Source organism: Hirundo rustica, chromosome 1 (assembly GCF_015227805.2).
Source record: "Hirundo rustica isolate bHirRus1 chromosome 1, bHirRus1.pri.v3, whole genome shotgun sequence".
NCBI lineage: Eukaryota > Metazoa > Chordata > Aves > Passeriformes > Hirundinidae > Hirundo > Hirundo rustica.
In genome coordinates this window covers 102867225-102888024 of record NC_053450.1, presented here as the reverse complement: position 1 = coordinate 102888024, position 20800 = coordinate 102867225, and the positions used below count along the sequence as shown (strand labels likewise).

At 40.7% G+C, this 20800-nt stretch overlaps 1 protein-coding gene across 3 annotated transcripts in view; it reads left to right on the top strand.

Annotated features, from left to right (window-relative positions):
• Nucleotides 1–20800, top strand: part of GLI3 (GLI family zinc finger 3) — a 206271-nt gene that overhangs the window by 99155 nt on the left and 86316 nt on the right. For 2 of the 3 annotated variants that reach the window (XM_040082894.2, XM_040082889.1), the window contains exon 5: nt 16265–16370. In XM_040082894.2, coding sequence (XP_039938828.1) covers nt 16265–16370 — 106 coding nt within the window. Of the gene's footprint in view, nt 1–16264; nt 16371–20800 lie in introns of those variants that run through there. The other variant, XM_058423101.1, reaches the window with a different exon arrangement.

The window sequence follows — 20800 nt, the reverse complement described above, 5'->3', positions numbered from 1 at the left end:
TGCTGTACCTCATCATAAGGTCATTCACTACCTCCCAGTAAAAGTTTGGTGGTGGTGGTTGTGTCTGTTGTTGTTTTTCCCCAGGTTCTACCCATGTTGTACTATTGGGTCCTATGAAAAACAGCTTTCCACCTACTAACCTACTGCATGCTTTAACCATTTGGGAGTGTTTGTCAAGTTCTGGAGATCCATTTTGGTAAACTGAAGAAAATGCCAAGTATACTTGTTGCTTCTTTATAGCCCCAGTGGTGTTTGTGCATGAGAAAGGGACAAGCCCCTCTTACAGGCTCTTCATCTGCACTGAAAGGCAGCTTGTGCCACCATTATTGTAAACATCACTGAAGGGTTGCCATCTCTTTTTGACTAATGAGACTATGTTATCAAGAGGAATCTAGGAGCACAGGCTATTGTTGATCTGACTTGTTCACATTCCTCTATCAAGAAGGCTGCTGAACTCAAGCATGATTGAGAGTCTCTCCAGGATGACCCTGGGCTTGGGCATCAAGTGAGAGGTCATTTTTTCAAAGAAATGTCACTCCAAGTTAAACACTTGGAAAAGACAAGCCATGGTGATATCTCACAGAGCTAAAATAGAGACCTGGATTTCTTCATTGAATGCGCCTTTTATGTATTTCACTCCTAAAAGTGCATTCATAAGATGTCTATGTGAGTTGTTCTCTTCAGCTCATTTTAGGTTTTTTATTGCTGCAGTATGGGTAGAAGAAATGGAACTAATTTGAGACTGCTCAGGTAAACAGAGGAGCAGAAATAATGCTTCATGAGAAAAATGGGATAATTCTTTTCCTGTGTTTCTAGGATTCTTCTCTGTGTTTGTGTGTCAGAGGATGTGTGATTTCCTTTTCTCTGAAATGACTCTTCATGCAGGTTGGACATTTGTGACAAGGGTTTAATGGACTTGGAAGGAAAGCTGTGGTTTCTTGGCTGGTGCCTGAAATAGAGCTTGCACTCTGGCATCTTGAACCCCCAGCCCCACAAAAGCATGTATTGTTTGGGTAGGCATAACTTTTTTCAGCTACTAGCTGTACGTGCTAAGGAACAAAAATCTGCAACAGAGGACTTGCTGGAATGTTGTAAAAAACTGCAGAAGTGGTCTGGTTTAACTTGAAGATTGGGGAATGGCATAATAAAAATAAATTGTTTATCCCCTTTTTGTATTAGAAAAGCCTCAGGCCATAAACATCTTGAAAGAAATGGATTTGTATTTTTCTTTCACCCTTCTGAATGGATCAGAGCTGCTTGAAGAAAATCATACTGTACACAAACCGCAAGAGCAGCAGGGTTTGGAGTCCTGTTTTTAGTGTCAGCAAGCCAGCCAGTGGTACACTGGGAAATTCCCAACTCCTGGCACCTGAAAATTAGTGTTATCAGCTCTCCAAGAACTGGTTTAGAACATAAGTTAGTTGCATTAGGTCAGCTTGTGCTATCCATTGTAGTAATAATAGTAAAGGTATTGCTTATATTACTGTGGCCCCTAAAAGAGCGGGCTGTGACTGTAATTTTCTCTAGTTCATGCTGAAACTTAGTTTTTTTATTTCCACTTTAAACCTTTCCACTAAAATTCGCAGAAAAGATTTTTCTGCCTCATGTCTTTTAGTAAGCAATCTTTTAAGACTACAATCTGGGTATAGAAGGAGAATTTAGAAGAATTCTCAACTCTTAATAGATGGGACAAAAATTACTCTGTGTACACGAAGCATCTACTTAGTCAAATTAAAAAAACCATTGAAAAATGAAGAGTTACTCTGATATGGACCAAAATGTCTGCAAAAAACTTTAAAGATAATCACTGTTAAAATGCACAGATTTTAATGCCAGCATATATCATTTGTAACACAGGTGTACTGTCCTACTGTCACCTAGTATCTAAGTGTTCAAAATAATAACTTTGTATATGTGATTATGCAAAGCACATACATACAAAGTGCGAGATCCTGTCTGTACCTACATACCTATTCATGTATGGGGTTTTCTGAGCTTTTTATTTGGTCACATGTTAGGAAACCTGACGGTTTCTCATTTTCCAGCTTTTCTCTGCAACCATAACAGCTGGAAACATATGTGTGGTTTTTGGTTGGTTTTTGGGTTTTTTTTTCCCCTTAAATGAAAACTGAAATTCTTACTCACTGATCTGACTGAAAATACTGGAGCTTTAAAAAAACCAAAACACTGAAAAGAAAAATAAGACATGATAAAATCACAAGAGCTGGCTATGCTGACTCTGCTAAAATTAATGATAAAACAGTTCTGACTTAGTGGGGCTTAATTTTACCCTGAGAATGGAAAAAACTAAAAATTTTGTTTTGCATCACTACAGTGCTGAAGTTACAGTTGCTGAGGTATTCTAACCTTCATGTCTGTTTTTGATAAGACTTGATTCCCTCTAATAAAAATTGGAGGGATTAGGATATCTGTTCCTCTCCTCTTTTTATGATAGTTGGAATAACTTCAGCACTTTCACAGCTGGTGAGCCCTCACTGTGCAGCCAAGTGCAGTGTGCCCCTGTTCACAAACTTTCTGAAGGATATTTAGATTTTGGTTGTTTGTTTTTTGCCTGAGAATTGATTTAAGAGCATATGGATAGTTGATAATTTATTTTTGAAGGTTATGTGAAAGTGCTGGGCTTACTGGGGCTCTGTGCTTTATGACTGATGCAGTGATGCCATCCCTATTGCTTGTGTGATCATAGTGATGACAGTAGTGACGAACACAGTGAAAGTGCCCTTAACTTGTAACAAGCTGCCTTCTGTCCTTCCCTTCAAATGTGCAAATGACAGTATTTTGATTAAAATTCTTCAGCTGACATAAAGCAGTTCTAAGCTACGTATCTCTCTTGAAGGTGCGTTCCCAGCTCAGCAATGAGCATCCCCAGGAGTCACGTGGGTGTGAGAGGGAGAATGGGGGAGAGGAGCCTCCTAGCACTGGCTAGGAGTTTCATTGTCTCTCCTTTCTGTGTCCAGTTGTCTTTTTTCTCCCTTCACCTTCTGTACTTGTTTCTGGGATATAAGAGTACTTTGTGTGCTCCTGAGGCATTGAATTGCCGTTTGATTTTTGTCCAGAAGGAATTAGCTTAGTGCTTTATCTGGTGATTTGTTGGCTATGCGGCTTTCTCGCTCTTTTGTACAGCTCTCTGATGTTTACCAGTGTAACAATTCAGTTAAAAAACGATGGAGGTGCAATAATGTTTTAATTGCTAAGGGTAAAACTTAGTACCTTTTGTGGAGCCAAATAGACCAAAGCAGGCTACCAAAGCAGCGCTGCTTTTCCAATTTAACAGGTTAAGCTGATGTTACTGGTTTGCCACCGAGTTTATTATAGTTTTATCTCAGCATGGGCTGTCAGCAAGTTTTGGCTTTTCTTTCTCTGTTTGCGCAGTGGTAGTGATAGTCATCAGGGCTCTCTGTCCTGCAGATAATCTCTTTGGGTTATCATTTACTTGCAAACAGTCATATGAAGTATTTGCGAAAAGGCTTTGGAAGTGGCATTGCAGGCAGATGCTGCCTGGAGCTGCAGAGCAGGCAGTGTTTACACAGGGGCAGAGGATTTCTCTGCCTGGTGTGGTTCTCCTCAAGTGCTTGTATTCTGCGGCTACGCTGTTTGCCTTTCTAATGAAGTGAACTGTTTGTTTGAAATATGTGGTAGGAGGTATTTACACAGAGACTAAAGTAAACTTTAGAGCTGTTCACATAAGCCGTACATATCTGGTTTGTGAAATGATGGAGAACAATTTGGCTGCAGCTTACCTCTGGGAAGGGCAGTTAGGAACTGTTTAAACAATGAACTGAGCTGCAGCGGATGTTGCTGCAGCCTCTTACAGGCATTCAGTGATGACTACTGCTCATGTAGGCATTCCTCAGGATGCTGCCTCGATGGAGATTTCAAAATTGCTGTCGGTATTTAAAAGGGGGATTTATTCATTAGCTGAGAAAACTTGGGTACATTCATATTTTATTAAAACCATCCCAATTAGACAATGGGCTGTTGAGAGCCAACATATGCTATTGCCTTTATAACGTCATTAGTAACCCAGAGTCCCCACTTTGAAATAAGATCATGCCCGACTGCGCAGACATCTGTTTCTGCCTAGCCAGATGGAGGTCAGCAACATAACTTAAACTGCTAATCCTTATTGTGGAGAGGGGAACAGGAATCTGAGGAAGGTAGGAACAAATGAACTCGGATTCTGCTCCTGGCAAGGCATGAGGTATTGATGGCGATACAATGCCTGGAACATGCTCTGCAGAGCTCTGGTAGTAAGTTTCTGCCTAACCACAAGCAGAAGTTCAGAGAGCAAAGGAGGGCTGAGTGAAGTGAAACTCTCTGTGGTTAAGGCATTTCAGTTTGTCTCAGAGAACCTCACTGCTGTTCCTGGCCGCGCCACAGTTGTGCCACCACAGTTGTGCCTAATGGGAGCGTTAGTCAGCTGCAGCACAACCTTTCACAACAATGACTGGCAAAACAGACCTTGATGGTGGGGAGTGCTTTTCACCCCCTGTTATAGCACAGAACAATTAAAACCGGGCACGCGGGGACTTCAGGAGCAGAGATTTCCAGCCCTGTCCAATAGAGACCATATGTTTCCATCCATCATTTATATTTTTTGGCAGGACAGAAAGCACCAAGTTGGTTGGGACTACAATGCCACATCCTCTGGCATTGTTTCTCTGCTCATTCTCCTTGGGAGCAAAGGGAGTCACAACACTTCAGACTCCTTGTGTTCAGCATAGAGATTAAAACAAACAAAAAGTCCTTATGCTCCAAGAGTGCAATAAATATGCTAGAATTTCAATAGGATCCAAACAAGTGACAATAATAGCATTAAGAGCTGGCAAAACCTTTGATGTTTTTGACCAGAAAAGGACTGTTGTGGTCTCTGTCACGAACATTTAAACTTTTGACCTCCAACCTTTTGAGTCAAATGGCTTTTCCATATGGAGGGTTACTATACCTCTCTCACTGCCACTGCATTTAGTAGAGCATCAAACACTTCACTGACGGGAAGCTATTGCTTAATGCATTGTAAAAGGTCCAAGATTGCCAGAGGGTGGGACTGGAGAAAACTTGTCTTCCCTTCTTCTGCTGAAGTGTAAATGAAGTCCCCTGTTTTCTTATAACTTGATTGCTTCTGAACTCCACATAGAAATGTGGAAGAGAGGATTGTCTCAGTTGACAGGAGATAGACATCTTAAGTTACTTTTACCACCACCTGTTTTATGCAATATAACATGCAAGTATACAGCTGAAAGATGGGCTTTTATAGGCTGGGGATGTCTTCATGATTATGCCACAGAGTTGAAAGCCTGCAGTGCTGGCACTGCCCTTGGTGCTGTGCTGGGTGAGTGTCTGAGAAAGGAGTTTGACTTGGGGAACTTGCTAGGAGTGCGCAGCGTATGGGGGACTGTATTGTCATGCCCAGTGTCTTTTCCAATCAATGACCAAAAGCAGATGCCATGGGGTTAATGTAAGAACTTCACAGATGACTCTCCTCTCCTTTTGTTCCTCTGTCAGTTTCACAAAATTTTCAGTTGAGGAATTCCTTCATCCTATGGATTCAGCACTTAGGAATCTTTACTACACTTCTTTACAGTGACTTTCTCCTTGAGGCCGTTCAAATCTCCTGTGTACATAGCCTCCTGTGTCTCTTGGCTATGCGGCAGGTAATTATGTGCCTTGTTCTCATTTGGCCATCTTCTCTTCTGGCTCCTTTTGTGTCCTTGTAGCACCCCGGCTTCTCCTCTAGGATGTAGAGAGGAATGAAAAGCAGCCTTTCCTTTAGTGCTCACCTGTTTGGGTGGGCAGAAGAGCAGTTCTTTCCCTCTTCTCTCATTTTTGTGCATTTGTGTTCCACCTAATTCTGCGTTTTCTCCTGTCTTGTCCCTCCGTCTCCAAGCTGAAGATTGTGGCTGTGCACAGGCAGATTGTGGAACTGTTTTCCTCGTCTACTTGGACTGGAGGCTGGAGAAAGCAATACTATTATACTCATCTGTGAGAGTGTCAGAAAGCTCAGTCAGAGACTGGGTACCTGTTTGCAGTAGACACTGTAGACAGGTGATGTAAAGATAGAAACTCCCCCGAAGACTTTGGTTTTCTGTTGTTGCTATACAGAAAAATCTTTGCTAATGCCATGGGCTGCTTTGCGCAGTACTGCATTTTTATGCTTCTGCCTGTTCAGGTCTCTGTTCTTCCATTTTTTGATTTTCTCGCATTACCAAGAGTGTTTTTCCTCACTGGTGAAGGTGGACCTACCCACGAGACCTGGATGATGCTGGTGTTAGTAGGACGCAGTGCAGGCAGAAGACCTCAGGAGATGGTGCAGCTGGTTCTGCAGCCAGGTGCCCTGTGCAGCTGTGTGCCCCTGCTCTGCACATCTGATGTAGACACGCACTACTGACTCAGGGCTGTCCGCATGGGGCATAAGGACCATAAGTATTAATTAAGCTGAGGTTGTCCATTTTTGATTCGTGCTTTTAAATAAGTGCGCTCAGACATTGTGCCTGTCTTCTGTTTTTCAGCAGCGGTGCCAGCTTTAAGTGGTTGATGTAAAGGGTTGGCCACTTTGGGTATGCAGCACTTAGTTTCCAAAGCAAGAGAAGTGTATGTCAGATCCTGCCAGTACATCTGCAGAGAACAAGAGAGAGGATGAAAGTGTTGGTAAGACTTTATGAGGAACTTCCATACTTTTCCATAGAGAGAATGCCCTTTGGTGAGGAAGAGGAATTGGGAAATCCTAAGTCCTAAAAATGAAAAAAACATGTAGTTATGTCTAAAGTTCATATTGTCATTCTGTGTTTGGGTAGTGGGAAACAGAGCAGTTGTCTGTAAAGAAAAAAATATTTATTTATTTATTATTTATTTATGAAAAATTAACAAAAGCCAAGAGAGACTAGTAAAAGAACAAGCAGTTTTGGGCAGTTGAATCACTATTTTTAGAAGAAATAATGGGCAGTTAATAAAATACTGTCATTTTAGCCCTTTATTGGAGCTTTTCGCTGAAGAGGTTTAGAGTGTCTCAGAAAGGGTATCTCTCTGCTAACAGTGAGCGGGCTGAGGGCCAGGGAAGTGACATAATTTAACTATGGCCCTTTTTGTTAAAAATATTTTACTCAAATTTTGGCTTGTAAAAGTAACTAAGATTGATTGGGATATTGACAATATGACATCTCAAAAACAGGCTGAGTGAACACTTTGAATAAATGTCAATAGGGCAAATTAAGGGAATTCACTGTGCTTTCCATCTTCAGTAATGATCTGAAATGAAAAGTAACATTAAAGTGAAAAACAGAGGAAGAACTCTCTGAGAAGCTGAGAGAAGGCGAGAGAACATGGAGGAAGAAAACAGCTTAAAGTCAAGTATTTAGAAATGTCAAGAAGTAATAACCAAGAGCCGGTTTATGTTGACTTTATTTGACTTGAGCAGTACTTGTTTCACCAGCAGTCCCCTAGAAATGGTAGGTAAGGTCACTGCCACATAACGAATGAGACACTGTCTCATACTGGAAGAATGAACAATAATGGTTTTGAAACTGTGTGTGAGAAATACATATCTCTGCTCGAAAGGGAAATTTTCAGAAATAGGTTATTTCTATTAAAAATTTCTAAGGCTTCCTCCTCCTAAACAGTGTCAGCCTTCATGAAAACCCAAGACTGCAGGGATGACAAGCCAAGCTGGAAGAAACACAGAAAGCAGAAACAAGTCACTGTGATTAATTTAGAATATGGACAGAGAGAATAAATGTTGCAATAAATGCATATTATCAGGTAGCCTGACAGCACATGTAATAACTATCTGCTCATCTGCAAGAGCTTGAAGAATGTAAACACCTCTGAAGGAGAGTAATTGCTAAGGATGATACAGAGAGAAGCTAAATAATTATGAATATTTGGATGAAATTTTAAAAAATCAGGTTGAACAGCAGGGAAAAGAAATCTCTCAGAGAGTTCTTGTGATTGTGCATCCCATTGAATCTGAGTTTTAATATCTAAAAATAGATATAATTGTTCTAATTATACATTTTCCTCTCTAATTCCTATCATGCCATAAAATGCTCATCAGAGCTCTATTAACCTGTTTCCAAGTCTTTCACACTGTGGTCCAGACCTTCTGCTGCTGAAAATCTGTTTAGCTATAGTGATTTTCCCTGTGCTATATTGATATCCAAATGCTTGAGGTTTGGCCTTGTAAATAGCTTTTAAACTTGATTCTGCTCAACAGAAGAGCACACAAGTCTCCAAACCATCGTTTAAACAAATAATGTTTGCAGACCGACTCACTGCTGCTTACAAACTTCCAAGAATGTCACCAAAGCTTGTTGAATTCCTGAACTTGTCTTAATTTGTTCCCACATCAAATGAGCAGCAGTACATGGGTTTTTCTAGTCCCCCCTCTCTGCCAGTTTCTAGATTTCTGTTGACCTTTCCTTGGACACATTTACTTTCGCATCTTATGGATATATGTCACTGCTAAGTTAATGTGTCCAGCTGATATCAGGACATGCAGATGCATTCTTTGAGCTGTGTTGAGCCTTAGGGAATAACCAAGCTGATCTGTGGCAGCACCTCCTTCCTACCGTTCAGGAAGTCCACATTAAACTTCTGCTTAGAAGTTCTTTGGAGTTGAAAGCCATGGTGAGATTTCTTCTCTAGTTCTCACCAGTGTGGATCAGGATTTATTTTGTTTGTAATCTTTTAATTTCCTGAGTTTCCACTTCATAGCTCACTTCAACCACTGGAATTTTCAGTGTGCTACAGAAATGGATATGAACAGGTAGATTGGTATAAATTATTTTTTATATATTGTGGTTATGGATCTAGTTACTCACTGCTTGCAGAGGAGGATATGCTGAGATGTGATTCTTCATACACGTATAATAAAAGGTGGGAAGCATTCCAGAGCAGCTGGTTAAAACCACTTTTCTGTGATTCTTGAGAGTTAAACATGGTTGCTCATTTTGGTTTTCATATTTTTTAGGGAAGGATTATGAAGTGGTGAAGGCTGCACTGACACATGGTGGCAGGAGAATTTAGGGGCAGGAACATCACGACGGCAACTGTGTTGCAAAGCAGAAGCTGAATTGTTTTATTGCTCCATGTCCTTTGGAGGTAGAAGTGGGAAGAATCTCTTTTGTCAGCTTCCTGGCAGAGGGCAATTTGTTGTAGAAACCACATTATTAAGTTTTTAAAGAAATGCTGCATGTGATTCAGAGGTTATGAAAAATATGAGCTGTGCTGTACCAAGAACCAGCTGTGTTAGATGAAACAATTATACCTCTAAGTAATGGGATGGTGAGGCTTATCATCCTCTTATCCTGAGACCATGGGCCAGTGTACAGGTGCTGGTTATATGCAGTTGTGCTCTTCTTCATGCAGGCTTTTTAAAAAGATTGCTTATAGGATGAAGCAGCTATTGTTCCCTGGGTGGAAGGCAGGATATTCCTGATGCATTTCCACCTGCTGTTTGCTTTTGGGCAAACTGGGCTGATGGGGTGACATGCTTTCCTCCTCTAAAAAGTATAACCCAAGAGGGTTGTGGGGCAGCCCTGTTTTTCCCACCCTACTCACCAGGCATGTTCATGGCTGCTTGATCAAGGCAGCACAGGACTTCTTTATTTGCTTACCAGTTCATCCATCCCAGTGGAAACAGTCATTAGCGAATCACTGGGCTGTGATGAATCATAAATTATGTTATGAAAGAATTGGAGGTTTTTCTATTCAAGGTGTTTTGTACATGTAATATATTTATTACCCTGGGAGTCTGTCTCTTACTGATTTTTTTTTTTTCTCTTTATTTCTGGATGGACAAATGGCAGTGAGTACTGGAGTCTGTTGAATGGACTTGAGAAAGTTTAGTTAGTATTCCAGAAGGCAGTCCTGCTCCTTAGACAGCAGAGTTGCATTGACTGGAAAGAATAATAAAGTGTTCAAACTGAAATCAATCCAGCAGTTATTTAGCCAATACCTGCAGCAAATCTGGCATATTAAAACACCTCTCAGTGCCAGCTGATGAAACCAGTTCCAGCGACTTTTATTCCAGCACAATAACTGCTCCTCCCTCAAGTGTTTGGCATAACGGTTGTTGCAGAAACAGCTAACGATAAAACATGTTCCCACAAGGTGTTTAGATTTGCAAACTGAAAGTATTAAAATGGATGACAGGAATCTAAGATGCTTCAAAGTCTTAAGTTTTGTTTTTGCAAAGATAGAAATTATTTTTCAGCCATAACAAGAGCTGGAGCTCTGCTCTGGTTTGTGAGGCTTGGCCTGGAGCTCCTGTGGTTTAGTTTTAAGATCAGTACATAGATTCCGTGAGCACTAGCAGAGGGTAGAAAGGGGACGTTTGATCATCATTAATACACACAGACACATGGAAGGGAAGTGAGCCAATGGAAAATTGTCTTTTCTCTGAATGTGTTACATCTACTGTATGTTACCACAATTAATGTTTAGTGCTACTGGAATGGAGAGAACTTGCCTCTTAAAAGTTCTTTTCTTCAATTTCCTTCTGTCTATTTCTTGGCTTTATACACTTGACTTTTTTTCCAGCTTTGCCGTGGCTTTCCTTTTTCCTATTTAGAGTCCCCTTCTCTGTGAAGTCAGATGGTGAGTTAGCTGCATTCATGTAAATGTGACTGTTACCACATTGGAAGCGTGTGTGTGCACGCGCAACAGACACACAGAAAAGCATCCTTTCTGAGATCACAGTCTGTAGCACAGCAGCGGATCAGCCTGCAAACAAGCAGTGCTTCAGATGGCAACCAGCCACACTTTAAGCAGCAGCCCCAGTCACCATAGGGAAACTCTTCAAAATGCACAGAGTTAAGTGCATGTATTCATGTGTAGCTGTGGCTCAGTCATTTTTTCTTCCTCATTAAAGCCTCTTTATAAGCAGATGTAGAAAACATAAATCACCCCTTATTTAAAGAGAACTAAAAAAACCCTCAGAGACAACATGTGCTCTTACTGAGCCCTAATGCAAGCTGTAATTAAACAGAAATCCCAAATAAGATCTTTGCTTGGTGACTAAGAATCTAATTCTTGCCATAAAACCTAGCAATACCATTAAGTTCAGATCAGTTGAAGCAAATGTACGTGACAAAACAGTGGTGCCCTTAGGGACTCTGCAAAGCTGAATATTAGAAAATTCTCATCTGGTGATCAGCTTGTGAACCAAAGGAAGTGTAGAAATTTGCTGGCAAACCCTTCAAAACTGTTCTGCATATTGAAAAGACATTAACAGGGAGGCTATATTTTGCATCATACTGTATCTGTTACATCTGCTGTGAAAGCTTGGTACTGTTGTTCAGCATCAAGACTGTGATGGATTTAAACAGGAAGGAGATTTCACCTCCAGTGAGTTTGTATCTGACAGAAGTTTGCACCTGGCTCAGCTCTAATTTGTAATTTGGTGAGCTGATTGTCCTAAGGACAAATGTGCTGAAGCATAATGAGAGCTTGTTGTGTTGGGCTTGGGATCTCTGTTTTGTTGGCCCTAACCTTGTGACACAGGTGCACACATTGGGGCCACACTGGGTGAGTTCAAGCCAGTGCAGGCATCTTCTACGGTAGCAAATGTTTTCTTGATGTGCAGAAAAATGCAGCCTATAATTTCAGCAGCCGTCTCCCTCAAGCATTTGGCAGGTATCACAAGGTGGTTGAGCAAGTCAGCTAGCTGAGGGCAGAGTGTTTTACTAGTATCACCATCACAGCTGACCTTTCCAAGTGTAGTGATCCCCTAAGTGAGGCTTTTTTGAGAGACTACAGAGTGTACAGAAGCTGTCTCAAACTTCAGTGAGCTTTGTAGGTGCCTAACCTTCTGCTGTCGTTTCAGGGTGTTGCCCAGCACCTTTGAGCCAGCTGGTATCATCCCCCTTTCCAACAAGTCTTGCTGTGAATTGCATCTCATCAGACTTATTTCAGGTTTGCTGTTCAGCATCAAGAATTGTACATACCTGTCCTTTCTCCTAGTTTCTTTCTCTTGATGCTGCAGCAGAGACTTAGGTTGTTGACTTCCAGAGAGTAGGAGTAGGTCGCGCTTTTTTTCCGTATGGGAATGATTGTAATTGGAGAGAGATGATCCTACTCACTTCTTTAAGAAGGTAGGAATGATTCTTAAAGGAGAAATAAGAAGGCAGATTTTACACACCAGAAAGTCAGCATAAATTGACATATTTCCCAGAAGATCTCACTGTGATAAAATTGATGAGTTTGTAGCATTGCAGGCAGCTGTGTCTCCCAGTTTGTTTTAAGGAGACCCCTTAAAGGAGATCCCTTAAAGCTAGCTGTACAGGACACAGGAGAGCATCTGAAAGAAGTTTACAGTAGTAGGCAGCAGAGAATTCGGAAGGCGGCAACAGCTCCCAAACTCAGCAATGTGTGAGCAATGTCTTCAAATATATTTCCATTGCTTTGGCATATCCTTACGAGTTCTTGAAAACAGTGGTGTTTATGCACAGAATCAGGTACTTCTGCTGAGTTGAAGCTGAGGGCTGCAAATGCACATCCAGCATCTGTCCACGTATGTACACTTACATAAGTCTCTGCAAGGATGTCATTGGCTCAGGAATTCACAGTTGCATTTGGATGTCTGTAAGAAAACTGCCTGGCATACTATGTGTAAGTTTGCATCTTATCCAGAATTTTTAAGAAGGTAATAATTAATTTCCTTAGCAGAATAGGAAGTTAGATTTTGTCATTTTGTTTTGGTGAGAGGAGTTTCTCCTTGCTGAAGGTAAGAGTTTTTTCCCTCATCGTTTAAATGAATTAATGAAAACACAGTCAGAGCAGCTATCCTGTCTTTGACACTGAGCTCTTCCCCTGGTTTTCTAGGTAGGTAAAGCATCTTCCACAAACAACTGTGAGTCAGGTGCAGATTCAATTCTAGCCTGACTAGTCTCACTCAGTTTTTTACTTAACATACAGTATCAATAATCATGGCAGAATGTGCCATTAGTATTCTGATGGTGCCTTTAATGAAATAGTTACTGGGTGGGATAGGAAAAGTCAATGTGAAACTGGCTACAGCCTCAGTTACTACTTTGTGAACTTAATATCTGTTTCCATATAAATACACGTCAACCGATTACATTTTATGCCATTTCAAGTGAATTCCAAGTGAAGCCCTGACTGATGGGTGCTTTGGCAGATCTCTGATCTCAGAGTCTTTCTATATAAATATTGAGGGCTTTTCAAAGTGGAGTGGTCTTGGGCCCCCAAGCACGTAGCATTTACCAGCTACTTTTGTGCTGAGGGCTGTCCCAACATGGCAGGATTTGATTTCCATCTGTAAAATTGACTTCACCGGTTCTATAGTTCTGTACATTATTCTCCCTGTCTCCCATTTAGCATGTTAGTCTGCTGACAGTAGAGTACACAGCACTTAGCAGCTGGTTTGTGGAACCATCAGTCAGGAAATTGTATGATAAATAGGAGGTAGGCAGGTTTAGTGGCACTTTATTCTGCTTCAGCAGTTTTAGCCTGACTTTGGAAAAGTCATCATGTGGTTTTTCTTAAGGGTTGCAACAAGAGATGGCTACAGTGTACTAACTTACTACACATACACTTGAGTTATGATGTTCACCAGCTGTATTGCTCATGTGTAAATAATAAACTGTGAGATGGATAATAATGTTGGGGTTTGATATGCAGCTCTGCTCCGGACGGCTCAGGGCTGACGGAGGCAGCTCCCTGTGCCATGATGGAGTACAGCTGTTTCCCAGATGGAAACTACAAACAAGATGCAACCAAGATAGACAAAGGAGCTTAATGTGAGAGGACTCAGAACGATGTTCTTGGAGATTTATAGCCCATGCATAAATAAAACTTGTTGATGATCTGCACTGTATACGCCGCACAGAGAAGAATACCTTTTCTTGGGTTGTTTAATACTGAGTTTCCACTTCTCAGTGGAAAGTAAATTAGACATTGAGGAGGGTCAAATGGTGTTTCACTACATGATTATTAGGATTACTTTTAAAGGATAGGTGCTCAGTCTGGGTGAGGGTGGGACAGTGAGGAGGCTTGGCATCCTGAGTGGGATTTCATGTTTTGGCCAGGTGAACCACTTCCTGTCTGATATGAGTATCGGTAGCAAAATCTCTATGGTCTTACCTGTGCTCTCCAGACTCATTCTTTGAAGGAGATGCATAGGGCAGAGAAGGATTTTCCTGTATGTTTATGAGGGTGAGAGTGACTTCCTTTTTTGACAAAAAAATGGTGGCAGACTTTGTATTGTGAAATGCTAGACATCTGCTTTGAAACGTCCTCCCTTTGGCTTATGCTGCTGTAGTCAAATACTAGTTTAGCAGGGAAGAGGGCAGGCAGGGAGATGTGCTAAAACACACTTCCCCTATTCCCCTTTGCCTTGGTGTCTACCGGGGAATGTGTTTCAGGAGGTGGCAGAAAGCATCCTCCACTCAGATAATGACAGTGTGTTCCCTATCATCTGTGACCCACTTTTTTGCCTCCACTGAAGAACGTGTGCTTGGCATGGGGAGTGAAGCTCATAACAGATTGCATGCCAAGGTCCAGTTGGTGCAGAAGAACCAGAATTAAAAATACGGTGAGTTTGAGGTCCCAGCTTACATCATAAGCCACAATTATTTTTCATTTATGGTGCCCAAGTCAGTAAATGGCTGAAATGCACTGTGGCTAATCACATGCTGATGCCTTTCACAGAATCAAGCCGTGTAACTGGACAGTCTGTGTCAGATGTTTCCAGGCTTTCTTGAAATTCTGAATACTTGAAATACTGTTTCCTTAAAAATTATTTCCCCTTCATCCCCTGTGTGTATTCCCTCTGGGCAATGAGGTTTGTTCTTCTCATTCCTCTCTCACTTCAAAATACAATAATAAAGCAGTCCAACTTTTTAAAACATGATGAGGAAAAATCATTTTAGTTTTTTAACCATCTCTAGTTGGGACCAGGGAACTGCTTTCACAAATAATATAATCTTAGAGGAGGTTTACATTTTGCTGAATAGGAAAGGCAGGAAATATAAAAGAAAAGGTACCTTCAAGAGTTGGTGGGCAAAACTAGAGTAGAATTAATTTTACTGCGAGTACGCCATTGAAACTTTCTTTTTTTCTTCTTTTTTTTCTTGAGGCATTTTAGTAAATCCATGACATGACCTAATGTCTGTACTTCTCAGCCTTTGGTAAATACATGACATCACCCAAAGTGGCAATTGGGTAATGATTGTGCAGGATCAGTTAGTTTCATGCTGCTGGAGGTGCTTGTTGGAATTGTGAGCTTTTGGGAGGCAGTGGTGAGCAGCGTGTAACATTTCGAGGCACACAAATCGCAGCAGTGTGCTGGTGAGGAGAGCTGTGGACTGTGAACCGTGCCCCTCGAAGCTGGGAGGCAATCAAGCTGCAGAAGTCATGGGGAGGGCGGGTGGGTTCCTGACTCCTCAGGACAGAGCCCATGGGGGTGTCAGGAGTGCATTCCTCCTTTTGTCAGCCTGTCTCTGAGACTCTCTGGAAACAGCAGGGAACAGGAGTTCTGATAGCTGCAAAATCCCCCATCCTGTGAAAGCCATGGAGGAGCTAGAGCAGGGATGCTTACTGCAGCAATGAGTGGGTCTCCAGTCACGGGGACAAAGAAAACACTCTTCCTCTTTAAGACCTGGGTATAAGTCCCTCTGTCCTGACACACATTCCTCCACGTTCAGCCTTTGGTGTGGTGTGCTTAAACATCTCCAGTATAGCCTTTGCATGTCACATTTGCCTTTGAACATCGTTGTCTGATTTACTTCAATTTTACCTATATTTCTCAGCATGTCACTTCAGTTTGGCGTTCTGTTGTAGGACTGTGCATACATCTCTGAGGATATACTGTTTTATTGCATTGTATTCTCTTGCTTAGGCTTTCCATCCTAGGTTAATTTTTTTTCTTGGTTTAATACAAAATAAATAAATCAGGAATTCTTATGAAAGCCATCCTTTTGATCTGATACTTCGCATATGGGTACGTAATTATTTATTAAAGACTTTTTATGCCCCTTTCCATTTAAATGATAAAAAGAGAATATTAAAATTAGTAAATACATATTCATGCAAACACTGTGGGCCAAATTCTCCTCTCAGACAGACCTGACGGACAGCAGGAGATTGGAGACAGGAAGGAGATTGTGACCCCTAAGTTGTAGCACTCTTAAAACATGCTTTTTGGAATCTGTTCTGTCTTTATGAATGTTGTTTTTAAAGAATCATTGAAGATACTCAGGTCTGGGAACCTTGCTTGTTTTTTCAGATCCTCCTCACCTTTTTCCAGCATTCCACCCTCCTGTACCAATTGATGCGAGACATCATGAGGGACGTTACCATTATGAACCATCTCCCATTCCTCCTCTGCATGTGTAAGTATTCAGTATTCCCCCTTGCTTCCTGGAAGAATGGACAAATGCGTGGGCCTTTGCAATGCTTGAAACCATGTACCTGGAGCATTTTTCCAGTCTTGCTAGAGTGCGAGATTTACTTTTGGAAAGCATTGAGGTTATTTGCTGTTCATAAAGCAAAACCCATGCTGGTGCTTGAGGAATTTCTGTTATAATAGGTAGCTGGCAAAGGTTACCTATGTGTTTTACTGACATTTATTCTGTATTATGTCATTCTATAAAGGGCAAATTAAAAAGTGCTGAGCCCTGTGAAATACAGCCAGATAAACATGTATTTCATCTGTATTAAGCTTGGTATTCTTCATAGCTAAAATTTCCTTTCATGCCAAAGGTTTGTTTACAAAACAATAAAAAGTTGGGTTTTTTCCCTAGTGACTGCTACAAAGCATAATGAAATTTTTAGTAAATTTTCTTAGTCACTGTTGTGTGCACATATAGGCAATCAGTTGATTGATGGGAATGTCACCCAAACAAAATGGCAAATGTGATAGAGCACATGGTTTACACAAAGATAAAAGAAATTAATACCAGTGATAACATGCATTAGAAAAGGATGGTAGTGGTGAAATCCTATAGAAATAAATTTTATCTTGGTCCATATGGGGAGACGGGTATCAGCGTTGCAAAGTAAACCAGTAGATGTGTCTAGAAAACTGCTAAATACCATTTAAAAGGGATCTGAAAAGCTGGGCTTGGTACTTCACTAAAAGGCTTGATGTATACATTTAATCATATCTACTAATCACCTCTCACACTGAGAAAATACAAGAAGAAAAGCACAAGTAATACTTGGAAGAATAATGCTAGTTGTTTAGATGGCAGATTGCTTTTCTATGGCTATTAGTTACAGCTTTGTAATTACATATATGCAGAAGAAAAATGAAGTTGTTTTAAAACAAGTCCTCCTCTGTGAGCAGAATTAATTGATATTAACAATCCTAACTACATGCCCAAGTACACACACAATATTTTACTAACAGGTTTTTTTGGGTCAGTCTTCTATTACTGGATTGTAATTTCAGAGCAAATTTGCCTGGAGGTAAGTAATAAATCTATGTTGCAGTCTTCTTGGGCGTTAGAGGAAAAGTGGGTATTTATAGAGAGAGCACAGAAATTTGTGATTTATTCCGCAGGGTTCCTCAGATGCATCACCATTTACGCCCCACAATCTACCACATAATAAAATACACTCAAATACATGCTTGAATTTGCTGCTAAATACTGTTGTAAGCTGAAGGTGGCAGGCTCAGACAGTCATTACAGGGTCGTCCTAGATTTTGTAGTGCAGTCAGTATTCTCCATGGATGGATGTTTTTGGGAGCTGGGGGGGATGATCCCCCACTCATTCTGAAGCTAGTGGGGAATTTTCCTTTCTCTTTGTACTGGGCAGATGGGGTAGGGAATTCTAACCTGCATCAGCCATGGACCATCATCCAAGACGTGTACTGCCTATCAGCTTGGAAGAGGCTTATGGAAATCAGTGCCACATAGGACCCTTCCTGACTGCATTTGCTGAGCTGAGCCTTCTCTGGAGACTCAGTCCCATGAACCCAGTCCGTAGCATGGCACCCCAAGCCAGCAGCCTGGGCTTTCGGGTGGGTAGACCACTGTTACCTGCTTTGGGTGACAGTGGGAAATCAGGACTAGCAGTTTACCCTGCTGTCAGTGCCAAGATTTCTGTGAGAGCCCCAAAAGATGTTGGAAATACCTCTTTTATATCTTGATTGGCATTCAGGGGTAGTCCCCTCTGACCCCAAAATTGCATTCCTTCTATGGAAAGGGGCCCTAGTCTGCTGTGCACTCCAGCTCCCTGATTAAGTGGTGATTCATCGAGGCACTGCAGAGGCAAGGGGGTCTTAGCCAGGTGCAATGGCTGCAGGCAGCTGCTTTAGAAATATACTCTGATACCAGCCCAAGCTTTAAACTCAAGATTGCCTTGATATTGGCCATTTTCCCCCATTAACTTTTGTTAATTCTTTTGCTCATCTGGTTTATGTCGCCATTGGACTGATGAGCTGTCGTGAACCCTTGGAGCTATTATGGTTTGTGTGAGTAAATATATATATAAACAATTAAGCAACTTAAAAAAAAATCATTTGGATTTCAACATCTTTGTAGATTTTAGGGTTTGTCATGCTTTTGCAATTTTCAGGAAAATTTATTACTGTACATACATGTGAGGTAGGCCCCCAGTGGTTTTCTTGCAAGTTTTACAGAGCCTGGTGTGAGTAGCACTTAGGATCACCAGGGATCGTGTGGAGCTATTACTTGAACTGCTTTCCTAGCACCCTTTACAAAAAAAGAAAAATAAGAAGAAAGAACTGGATTGAGAAGATATTTGAGAATTCTGAGAGAAAATGGCAAGAAACCAGTCAGGAAGCAAATGTTTACCTACAGCTTCAACAATAACTTCATTGGTCTTCTCCTCAGCTTTGTAGCTCTCAAATGGGTGTATGAAATACAAATTAAAAATAAAATCTAAAAAAACCCTTGATTTTGGTTATCCAAGCTCCTCGAAATATGTTCCAGAACCTGTCAACCCTTAGTGGAATTAGTTTAGGTATAATACAAGTGCAGAAAAATGTGAGGACGGTGTAATTTTAAAAATGTTACAGGGCTCTTACATACTTGCAGCTCTAAAAAGGTATATGTATTTATATGTGTGATTCTTATAATTTAATTGCTGTTTAGAATTGGTCAGAACTGTTGCATCCCAAATTTCAGCCTGGAGCCAAATTTTATAATTTGGGTTATAAACCCTTAAATTAAGGGTTTATGTTTATGATGGAATTGCTGACAGATGCTTATGTATAGTAGGACTAGCAGGCATTGCTGTAATTATGCTATCGTATCCTATCATTAAAGATTTCAATTGAAAGAGGTTTATAAATTGCTCTTCCTCTTAGATAAACCACCCTACATTAAGGCATCAACAATATGGTGCAGAATTAAATTAAAATCTCATAAAATGAAATATGTTCTGTATTAGCTGTTTGACACTTAATTTGCCTCTGAATGAGTAGAGGAAATCACAAATTAACCTGCCTTTGTTTTTCCAGCCATGGCTTATTAGGTATTAAAACAACTGCAATTACAGCCCAATAATAACCCCCAACCCTTATGAATATGTACTGAAATGTGTCACTTTGTGTTACCAAAATCTGTTAGGATTGTGTAGTTATCTTGGAATTTCTACAGTACAACTTCGGTTTATACTTCAGGAAGATGTATGAAACTTGAGTTGTTCTTCAGCGGCAATGGATGAATGGTAGAATTGAGGCTGGAGCTTGTGTTTTCCTTTTATTATTTTGTTTTCTCAATTTCAGTTAAAAAAAATCCAGTAAACTGTAATTCAGTTTTGCTGCTTTACATTGAACTAGGAGGTAAAATTATGTGATAAACACCATATGATTCAAACAAACCAAAAGCAGCATGGCTGTTGTAATTGCATTCCTTGCTTTGTTTTTCTTTGTTGTTTTTGTCCAGCTCTTTACTAATTTCCAAAATTGATTTCTAAAGTATGGTATTAAAGGAGGAACTGAAACTTACCTGTTCTGGTCCTTGACATCTGCTAGGTCATTCATTAGAGTGTGATGCCTTCTCTGGTTGGTGTGCAGTGATTCAAAATCATGACACTAATGATGGTGTTTATTTGAAATTCATACCATGAGTATGCTATTTTTCTTCAAGATCCAAATCACAAATACATTATTGGCTAACTCTTCCAGTTGTTTGATGTCATTGTTTAGAATGTGTTGCTTGATGTCATTGTTGAGAATGAGAGTTGTTAGCAGTGAGCAGAAGAAAAAGAAGAAGGGTGTCTTGTCTATTTTTATGAAGTGCAAGTGTAAATAACTATAGTCCCACAACTTTTAAAATCTGTTTTAGCCAAGATGAGATTTTTTACTTATTAATGTGAAAAAAAAGCTCCTAAGGCAGAGGCAAAATTCTACTGATGGACTTAAATTCAGCAGTTTAGAAAGCTACTGCTCTTGGCCATTCATTCATTCATTCATTCATTCCCACGCTTCAAGCAAGTTGCATCAGTAGGTTTTTCCCAGTATGCTTAATTTCAAAATTGAGTTGGACAGCCTTTGAAGGTGACCTATCCTGATATTTTCAGGTGCTATTACTGTGGCTGTGGAGAGAATGCACTGCTGCAGAGATGAGACAGGAGACAGCAAGTCAGGTGGCAATATCAGGAATGGCTCTGGGGCAGTGACTTACGTAGATCTCAGAGTGGTAAATGCATGTGTTGCAGGAGGCTAGTGGAAAGTTAAAGTTCCAGGCTGAATGTATTACAAGATGTGTCATGCATGTTGGAAAACATTCATCCATTTAGTCTCCATCTCTGTCTGTTGCCATCTCCTTTTACCTTAGCTCTGGACTAC